This window comes from Meriones unguiculatus, assembly GCF_030254825.1.
Source record: "Meriones unguiculatus strain TT.TT164.6M chromosome 13 unlocalized genomic scaffold, Bangor_MerUng_6.1 Chr13_unordered_Contig_2907, whole genome shotgun sequence".
Taxonomy (NCBI): domain Eukaryota; kingdom Metazoa; phylum Chordata; class Mammalia; order Rodentia; family Muridae; genus Meriones; species Meriones unguiculatus.
Window position 1 is genome coordinate 1,072,501 of NW_026843582.1, and position 10,000 is coordinate 1,082,500.

At 65.5% G+C, this 10,000-nt stretch overlaps 1 protein-coding gene across 1 annotated transcript in view; it reads right to left on the bottom strand.

Annotated features, from left to right (window-relative positions):
- The window catches only part of Pnpla6 (patatin like phospholipase domain containing 6), a 44,579-nt gene that overhangs the window by 29,350 nt on the left and 5,229 nt on the right, over positions 1 to 10,000 (bottom strand). Inside the window, 7 exon segments of the mRNA XM_060375914.1 lie at positions 2,749 to 2,835; positions 3,342 to 3,468; positions 3,471 to 3,503; positions 4,391 to 4,471; positions 6,822 to 6,950; positions 7,866 to 7,946; positions 9,141 to 9,300. Of these exon segments, the coding sequence (XP_060231897.1) occupies positions 2,749 to 2,835; positions 3,342 to 3,468; positions 3,471 to 3,503; positions 4,391 to 4,471; positions 6,822 to 6,950; positions 7,866 to 7,946; positions 9,141 to 9,300 (698 nt within the window).

The window sequence follows — 10,000 nt, forward strand, 5'->3', positions numbered from 1 at the left end:
AACCATCTAACCAACCCAACCAACCCAACTAACCAACCCAACCAACCAACCAGACTAACCAACACACCAACCCATCAAACTAGTTGACCGATCCACCAAAACAACCAACCAAACCAACCAATCAACCCACCAAACCAACCAATCAAACCAACCAACCAAGACCAAACCAACCAAGACCAAACCAACCAACCAAGACCAAACCAACCAAGACCAAACCAACCAAGACCAAACCAACCAAGACCAAACCAACCAACCAAGACCAAACCAACCAACCAAGACCAAACCAACCAAGACCAAACCAACCAACCAAGACCAAACCAACCGAGACCAAACCAACCAACCGAGACCAAACCAACCAAGACCAAACCAACCAACCAAGACCAAACCAACCCAGACCAAACCAACCAAGACCAAACCAACCAAGACCAAACCAACCAAGACCAAACCAACCAACCAAGACCAAACCAACCCAGACCAAACCAACCAAGACCAAACCAACCAAGACCAAACCAACCAAGACCAAACCAACCAACCGAGACCAAACCAACCAAGACCAAACCAACCAACCAAGACCAAACCAACCAACCAAGACCAAACCAACCAAGACCAAACCAACCAACCAAGACCAAACCAACCAACCGAGACCAAACCAACCAAGACCAAACCAACCAACCAAGACCAAACCAACCAAGACCAAACCAACCAACCAAGACCAAACCAACCAACCAAGACCAAATCAACCAAGACCAAACCAACCAAGACCAAACCAACCGACCAAGACCAAACCAACCAAGACCAACCAAGACCAAACCAACCAAGACCAAACCAACCGACCAAGACCAACCAAGACCAAACCAACCAAAACCAAACAAACCAAGACCAAACCAACCAAGACCAAACCAACCAAGACCAACCAACCAAGACCAAACCAACCAACCAAGACCAAACCAACCAACCAAGACCAAACCAACCAACCAAGACCAAACCAACCAAGACCAAACCAACCAACCAAGACCAAACCAACCAACCGAGACCAAACCAACCAAGACCAAACCAACCAACCAAGACCAAACCAACCAAGACCAAACCAACCAACCAAGACCAAACCAACCAACCAAGACCAAATCAACCAAGACCAAACCAACCAAGACCAAAACCAACCGACCAAGACCAAACCAACCAAGACCAAACCAACCGACCAAGACCAAACCAACCAAGACCAAACCAACCAAGACCAAACCAACCAACCAAGACCAAACCAACCAAGACCAACCAAGACCAAACCAACCAACAAAGACCAAACCAACCAAACCAACCAACCAACCAAGACCAAACCAACCAAGACCAAACCAAGACCAAACCAAACGAGACCAAACCAAGACCAAACCAAGACCAAACCAACCAAGACCAAACCAACCGACCAAGACCAAACCAACCAAGACCAAACCAACCAAGACCAAACCAACCAAGACCAAACCAACCAACCAAGACCAAACCAACCAAGACCAAACCAACCGACCAAGACCAACCAAGACCAAACCAACCAAAACCAAACAAACCAAGACCAAACCAACCAAGACCAACCAACCAAGACCAAACCAACCAACCAAGACCAAACCAACCAACCAAGACCAAACCAACCAAGACCAAACCAACCAACTGAGACCAAACCAACCAAGACCAAACCAACCAAGACCAAACCAACCAAGACCAAACCAACCAACCAAGACCAAACCAACCTAGACCAAACCAACCAACAGAGACCAAACCAACCAAGACCAAACCAACTGAGACCAAACCAACCAACCAAGACCAAACCAACCGAGACCAAACCAACCGAGACCAAACCAACCGAGACCAAACCAACCAACCAAGACCAAACCAACCAACCAAGACCAAACCAACCGAGACCAAACCAACCGAAACCAAACCAACCGAGACCAAACCAACCGAGACCAAACCAACCGAGACCAAACCAACCAACTGAAACCAAACCAACCGAGACCAAACCAACCAACCGAGACCAAACCAACCAACCGAGACCAAACCAACCAAGACCAAACCAACCAACCAAGACCAAACCAACCAACCGAGACCAAACCAACCAAGACCAAACCAAACGAGACCAAACCAAGACCAAACCAACCAAAACGAAACCAAGACCAAACCAAACAAGACCAAACCAACCGAGACCAAACCAACCAACCGAGACCAAACCAACCAAGACCAAACCAACCGACCAAGACCAACCAAGACCAAACCAACCGAGACCAAACCAACCAAGTCCAAACCAACCAAGACCAAACCAACCGAGACCAAACCAACCCAGACCAAACCAACCGAGACCAAACCAACCGAGACCAAACCAACCAAGACCAAACCAACCGAGACCAAACCAACCAACCAAGACCAAACCAACCGAAACCAAACCAAGACCAAACCAACCAAGACCAAACCAACCAACCCACCGCAAGGGAGTCGAGGTCCACTCGCCCGGTGTCCGGGTCAGGAGAGAAGAAAACCAGCCACGACCCTGGGGGAGCCCGACGGCCCCGCCCTCTCCCGGCCCCGCCCACCCTTCAGCCCCGCCCCTAGAGCCCCGCCCACCCTTTCAGCTCCACCCCCATCCTCTCCCTGAGCCGGCCCTACGCAGGCCCCGCCCCCTCCCTCGGCCCCGCCCTCCCCTCAGCCCCGCCCACCCCAGGCCCCGCCCTCCCCTCAGCCCCGCCCCCTCCCGGCCCCGCCCACCTGCGATGTCCACCGGCATGGAGACGCAGCGGCTCAGCAGAGGGGCCCCCGAGGGGGCCGTGGGGGCCTCGGGCTTCGTGGGGTCCCCTGGGGGAGGGGGGCAGGGGGTCAGCCCGCGGGGCCCCAGGCTAGCCCGGCCCCCGGGGAGCACCCAGGTCCCCTGAGCCCCCGCCCCAGGCTAGCCCAGCCTCCCCCTCCCCCGCCCCAGGCACAGGTCCTCCGCCCCAGGCTAGCCCACCCCCCCAGGGAGCACACAGGATCCCTGAGGGCCTGCCCCAGGCTAGCCCAGCCTCCCCCTCACCTGCCCCAGGCACAGGTCCTCCACCCCAGGCTAAACCACCTCCCCCAGGGAGCACACAAGATCCCTTAGGGCCTGCCCCAGGCTAGCCCGCCCCCTGAGCACCCGCCCCAGGCTAGCCCAGCCTCCCCTCCCCCGCCCCAGGCACAGGTCCTCCGCCCCAGGCTAGCCCACCCCCCTAGGGAGCACACAGGATCCCTGAGCACCCGCCCCAGGCTAGCCCGGCCTCCCCCTCACCCGCCCCAGGCACAGGTCCTCCACCCCAGGCTAGCCCGGCCCCCGGGGAGCCCCGTACCTGCGGGCCCGGGCAGCGGGGCCCCGGCGGGCTCGGCGGGCCTCGAACCCGGGTCGCGGGCGTCCTCGGCGGCCGAGGCGCTGAGCCGCTTGGAGCCGCGCACGGGGCTGGTGCGGGCCGGGATCCCCCGGGGCTGGGGAAGAGCCGCAGAGGCTGGATCTCCTGGGGGCGGGGCCAAAGGGGAGGGGGCGTGGTCAGAGAGGGGCGGGGTCAGGGGGCGGAGCCGGGAGGGGCGGAGCCAGGGAGGAGGAGCCCCAAGAGGCTGGGGACGAGCCGCAGAGGCTGGATCTCCTGGGGGCGGGGCCAAAGGGGAGGGGGCGGGGCCAAGGAGGAGGCGGGGCCAGAGAGGAGGAGCCCCAAGAGGCTGGGGACGAGCCGCAGAGGCTGGATCTCCTGGGGGCGGGGCCAAATCGGAGGGGGCGTGGTCAGGGGCGTGGACTAAGGAGGGGGCGTGGTCAGATGGGGCGGGTCCAGGGCCAGGGAGGAGGCGGAGCCCCAAGGGGCTGGGGAGGAGGCGGAGAAGCGGCTGGATCTCCTGGGGGCGGGGCCACAGGGAGGGGGCGTGGTCAGGGGCGTGGACTAAGGAGGGGGCGTGGTCAGAGGGGGCGGGTCCAGGGCCAGGGAGGAGGCGGAGCCCCAAGGGGCTGGGGAGGAGGCGGAGAAGCGGCTGGATCTCCTGGGGGCGGGGCCAGGAGGGGGCGTGGTCAGGGAGGGCGGGGCCAGGAGGGGCGGGGCCTGGACGGGGCGGGGCCAAGGAGGAGGCGGGGCCAGGGAGGAGGAGCCCCAAGAGGGTTGGGAAGAGGCAGAGAAGAGGCAGGATCTCCCGGGGGCGGGGCCACAGGGAGGGGGCGTGGTCGGGGGCGTGGTCTCAGGAGGAGGCGGGTCCAGGAGGGGGCGGGTCCAGGGCCTGGGAGGAGGCGGAGCCCCAAGGGGCTGGGGAGGAGGCGGAGAAGCGGCTGGATCTCCTGGGGGCGGGGCCACAGGGAGGGGGCGTGGTCGGGGGCGTGGCCGGGAGGAGGGGGCGTGGCCGGGCGGGGGCGGGGACTCACGTGGCTGAAGAGCTCGTTGGTGAGGCCCAAGTAGTTGTGCAGCGCCAGGAAGGTGACTCTCTGCAGCCGCACCATGATGATCTGCGGGGAGCACGGGGGAGCGGAGGAGGGCGGAGGGGAGGACGGTGAGCGGGAGGGGGGAGGAGGGAGGGGAGGAGGGAGGGGAGGAGGGAGGGGAGGACGGTGAGCGGGAGGGAGGGGAGGAGGAAGGGGAGGAGGGAGGGGAGGAGGGAGGGGAGGACGGTGAGCGGGAGGGAGGGAGGAGGAAGGGGAGGAGGGAGGGGAGGAGGGAGGGGAGGAGGGAGGGGAGGAGGGAGGGGAGGAGGGAGGGGAGCACGGTGAGCAGGAGGGAGGGGAGGACGGTGAGCAGGAGGGAAGGAAGGCAGGGTAAGAGGGTGGGGGAGGGTGGGGAGGAGGGTGGGGAGGAGGGCGGAGGGGAGGATGGTGAGCGGGAGGGTGGGGAGCACGGAGAGCAGGAAGGAGGACGTTGGGAGGACGGTGAGCTGGAGGGATGGGAGGAGGGAGGGGAGGACGAAGAAGGGGAGGATGGAGGGGAAGACAGAGGGGAGGAGGGTGGGGAGGACAGTGGGCAGGAGAAGGAGAGGGGAGGAGGAAGAGGAGGACGGTGGAGAGGATGGCGGGGAGGAGGAAGAGGGGGAGGAGAGGTGGAAGGATGGAGGGGAGGGCGGAGGAGGGTGGGGAGGACGGAGTGGGAGGAAGGAGGGATGGGAGGACAGCGGGGAGGACAAAGGGGAGGATGGAGGAATGGGGGAGGGGAGAACAAAGGGATGAGAGAACGGCGGGGAGGAGGGAGGGGAGGAGGAGTGGGAGGAAGGAGGGGAGGATGGAGGGGAGGACGGCAAGGAGGAGGGAGGGGAGGAGGGAGGGGAGGACGGCAAGGAGGAGGGAGGGGAGGAGGGAGGGGAGGACGGCAAGGAGGAGGGAGGGGAGGAGGGAGGAGAGGATGGATGGAGGAGGGAGGAGAGAAGAGAGAAGAGGAGGGAGGGGAGGAGGAATGGGAGGACAGTGGGGAGGGGAGGACAGTGGGGAGGACGGAGGAGAGGACGGCAGTGGGGGGATGGGAGGATGGAGTGATGGGAGGACGACGGGGAAAAGGGAGGGGAGGACGAAGGAGGGGAGGACGGAGGGGAAGAGGAAGGGGAAGAGAGAGGAGCAAGGTGGAGGGAGGAAAGATGGAAGATCAGAATGGGGTGGGAGGAGCGGGAGGACGGATGCAAAAGGGAGGAGAGGGGATGAAGCGGTGGGAGAAGGGATGGAGGAGGGAGGGGAGGAGAGGAGAGGGAGGAGCAGGGTGGAGGGAGGGAAGACGGGACGGGATGGGGGACAGAGGAGGGAGAGGAGGACGGAAGGGAGGAGGGAGAAGAGAGAAGATAAAACCGGGTGAGAGGAGGAGGAGGAGGAGGAGAAGGAGGAGGAGGAGGAAGGAGAGAAAAGGGAGGAGGGAGAGGAGGAGGAGGAGCAGGAGGGCTGGGAGGAGGAAGGGGAGGACGGGTCGGCAGAGGAAGACGAAGGGCGGAAGGATGGAGCAGGGATGGGAGGAGGGAGGGGAGGGGGAGGGGAGATGGGGAGGAGGGATAAGGACAGGATGAAGGAGGAGACAGGAGGGAGGAGATGACGGAAGGGAGGAGGGAGGGAAGGAGGAGGAGGGAGAGAGATGGGATGGAAGAAGAGGGAGGATGGAGGGAAGGATGGAGGGGAGGAGGGAGAAAGGGAGGAAGAGGAGGAGGGACGGGATGAAGAGGGAGGAGGAAGGGGAGGATGGGAGGAGGAATGGAGGAGTAAAGACAGGATGAAGAAGGGGACGGGAGGATGGAGGAGAGAGGGGAGGAGGGAGGGAAGGAGGAGGAGAGAGAGATGGGATGGAAGAAGAGGGAGGACGGAGGGAAGGAGGGAGAAGAGGAGGAAGAGCAGAAGGGACGGGATGAAGAGGGAGGAGGAGGACAGGAGAGGACGGGAGGAGGGAGGGAGGACCGGAAGAGGGATGGGGAGGTGAGAACAGGGTAAAGGAGGGGATGTGAGGAGGGAGGGGAGGACGGGAGAGCGGAGAAGGGGAAGGGAGGGCAGAAGGATGGAGCAAGGATGGGAGGAGGAAGGGGAGGAAGGAAGAGGAGGGACGGCAGAGGGAGGCGGAGGACAGAAGGACGGAGCAGGGGCGGGAGGAGGAGGGAGGGGAGGAGGGAGGGGAGGAGGAAAGGGAGGAGGAGGGAGGGGAGGAGGAGGGAGGGGAGAAGGGAGGGAAAGAGGAGGGAGGGGAGGAGGGGAGGAGGAAAGGGAGGAGGAGGGAGTGGAGGAGGGAGTGGAGGAGGGAGGGGAGGAGGAGGAGGAAAGGGAGGAGGAGGGAGTGGAGGGAGTGGAGGAGGGAGGGGAGGAGGGACGGGAGGAGGAGGGAGGGGAGCACGGCGGGGCTGACCTGCACCACGCGCACCAGGCTCTCCGGGTACTTGGTGAAGACGGCCGAGAAGGCCTCGACCGGGAGACGCAGCACCGTGGAGTCTCGGGCCGCCCGGGCCGACACCGTGCGCTGCGGGTGCTGGTGGCCCTGGGGGGAGGGGGTGGGGCGCGGGGGAGGGGCGGGGTGAGCGCGGGACCCGCCCCCGGGGCTCCAGGCCCCGCCCACCCACTTCAGGCCCCGCCCCCAGGCCATGAGCTCCGCCCACAGCCTCTAAGCTCCGCCCGCAGTTTCTACGCTCCGCCCACAGCTTCTAAGCCACGCCCGCAGCCTCTATGCTCCACCCATAGGCTCAAAGCCCCGCCCCCAGGCCTCCAGCCCCTCCCACAGCCTCAAGGCCACGCCCACATCCTTAGTCGCCGCCCACAGGCTCTTAGACCCCGCCCACGGTCTCTCAGCCCCGCCCACATGGTCAAGGACGCGCCCACAGGCCCCATGTCCCGCCCACAGAATCCAGGACCCGCCCACAGGCTCTTAGGCTCCACCCACAGCCTCTCATCCCCGTCCACTGCCTCCAGGACCCGCCCACAGCCTCTACGCCCCGCCCCCGACCTCTTGGCACCTCCCACAAGTTCCAGGCCCCTCCCCTAGGCTCTCAGCCCCGCCCACGTCATCTATGCCCCGCCCCCAGCCTCTGAGCCCCGCCCACAGACACTCAGTCCCGCCCCCAGGTTCCAGGCCACGCCCCCAGGCTGTAAACTCCGCCCCCAGGCACCAGGACCCACCCACAGGCTCGTAGCCCCGCCCCCAGGGTCCTAACTCCGCCCACCAGGCTCTTAGCACCACCCACAGGCTCTCTAACTCCGCCCCCGGCCTCCCAGCCCCGCCCACAGGCTCCCAGCCACGCCCCCAGGCCTTCAGCCCCTCCCACAGCCTCCCAGCCCCGCCCACAAGCTCCCAGCCACGCCCCCGGCCTCCCAGCCCCGCCCACAGGCTCCCAGCCCCGCCCCCGGCCTCCCAGCCCCGCCCCCGGCCCGGCCCCGCCCCCGCGGCGCCGTCACCCACCGTGATGACGTCCAGGATGCTGAGGAGGCTGTTGACGCTGTCTCCCGGCATCACCTCCTTCACCACGCACTCCTTCCCGTCCTGGCGGCGCGGGGGCGGGCGTCAGGACACGCCCACTGGGCTCCGGGCCACGCCCCCGCGCTACGGACCCCGCCCCGGAGCTCCTGACCCCGCCCCTGAGCTCCTGACCCCGCCCCGGTGCCCTAGACCCCGCCCCTGAGCTCCAGGCCCCGCCCCTGAGCTCCTGACTCCGCCCCGGTGCCCTAGACCCCGCCCCTGAGATCCAGACCCCGCCCCTGAGCTCCAGACCACGCCCCTGAGCTCCAGACCCCGCCCCTGAGTCCCAGAATCCTCCCCTGAGCTCCAGACCCCGCCCCTGTGCCCTAGAGCCCGCCCCTGAGCTCCAGGCCCCGCCCCTGAGTCCCAGGCCCCGCCCCTGAGTCCCAGAATCCTCCCGAGCCACAGACCCCGCCCCTGTACTCCAGACCCCGCCCCTGAGCTATAGACCCCGCCCCTGAGTCCCAGAATCCTCCCCTGAGCCCCAGACCCCGCCCATGAGTCCCAGAATCCTCCCCAGAGCCACAGATCCCACCCCTGTACTCCAGGCCCCACCCCTGAGGTCCTGACCCCGCCCCTGTGCGCCAGACTCCGCCCCTGAGCCCCAGACCCCGCCCCTGAGCTCTAGACTCCACCTCTGAGCCACAGACCACGCCTTAGTGCTCCAGACCACGCCCCCGATCTCCAGACTCCTCCCCTCAACTAAAGACCACGCCCCTGTGCTCTAGGCCCCGCCCCTGAGCTTTGGACCCTGCCCCTGAGACCCTGACCCAGCCCCCACCTCCCTGACCCCGCACCCTCCTCCTCCTGACCCCGCTCCAGGCTCCTCCCCCTCATTCCTGGCTCCGCCCCTGACCCCGCCTGCACCTGTCCGGCCCCACCCCCTCCTCCAGAAAGCCCCGCCCCCTCCCTCCCTGCCACACCCACCCCCAGCCAGCCCCGCCCTCCCCATGCACCGTCCCAATTTCCCTGTGCCGAGCCCAGGCTCCTCCCCTTCGTTCCTGGCTCCGCCCCTGTCCCCGCCCGCTCCTCCCTGACCCCGCCCCCACCTCCCTGACCCCGCCCCCTCCCCATTCTACGTCCCAATTTCCCTGTGCCGAGCCCTGCCCTCCCCCGGCCCCGCTCCAGGCTCCTCCCCTTCATTCCTGGTTCCGCCCCTGACCCCGCCTCCTCCTCCCCCGTGCTCCCCCGCTCCCCGTGCTCCCCGCCCCCGCTCACGGGCCCCGGCAGGCAGAGCTCCAGCAGCCCGTCCTGGACCACGTAGATGCTGGCGTCGGGCGCTCCCGGCCGCAGCACGTGCTCCCCCTGGCTCAGGCGCTGGAACACCATGTGCCGGCAGAGCTCCAGGAAGAGCGGCTTCTCGAAGTGGCCGAGCACCCTGCGGGGGGGAGCACGGGGAGCAGGGAGGAGGATGGCGGGGAGGACGGGGAGGAGGGAGAGAAGGGGGAGGACAGCGGGAGGATGGGGAGCAGGAGGAGGAAGGATGGTGGGGATGGGGGACGACGGCGGGGAGCACAGGGAGGACAGGGAGGAAAAGGAGGACATGAAGGAGGGGGAGGACGTGGGAGGGGGGAGGACGGGGACAATGGGGAGGACGGGGAGCAAGGAGGAGGAGGACGGCGGGGAGGACGTGGGAGCAGGGAGAGGAAGGGAGGACGGGGAGCAGGGAGGAGGAGGACGGCGGGGAGGACGTGGGAGCAGGGAGAGGAAGGGAGGACGGGGAGCAGGGAGGAGGAGGACGGCGGGGAGGACGTGGGAGCAGGGAGAGGAAGGGAGGACGGGGAGCAGGGAGGAGGACGGTGGGGAGGACGTGGGAGCAGGGAGAGGAAGGGAGGACGGGGAGCAGGGAGGAGGACGGCGGGGAGGATGTGGGAGCAGGGAGAGGAAGGATGGTGGGGATGGGGGAGGACGGGGAGCAGGGGGAGGATGGGGAGCACGGGGAGGAAGGGGAAGGGGAGGATGGGGAGGACGGGGAGGGGAGCACGGGGAGGACAGGGAGGAAAGGGAGGACATAAAGGAGGGGGAGGACATGGGTGGAGGGGAGCCCGGGGAGCGGGGGGAGGACAGGGACAACGGGG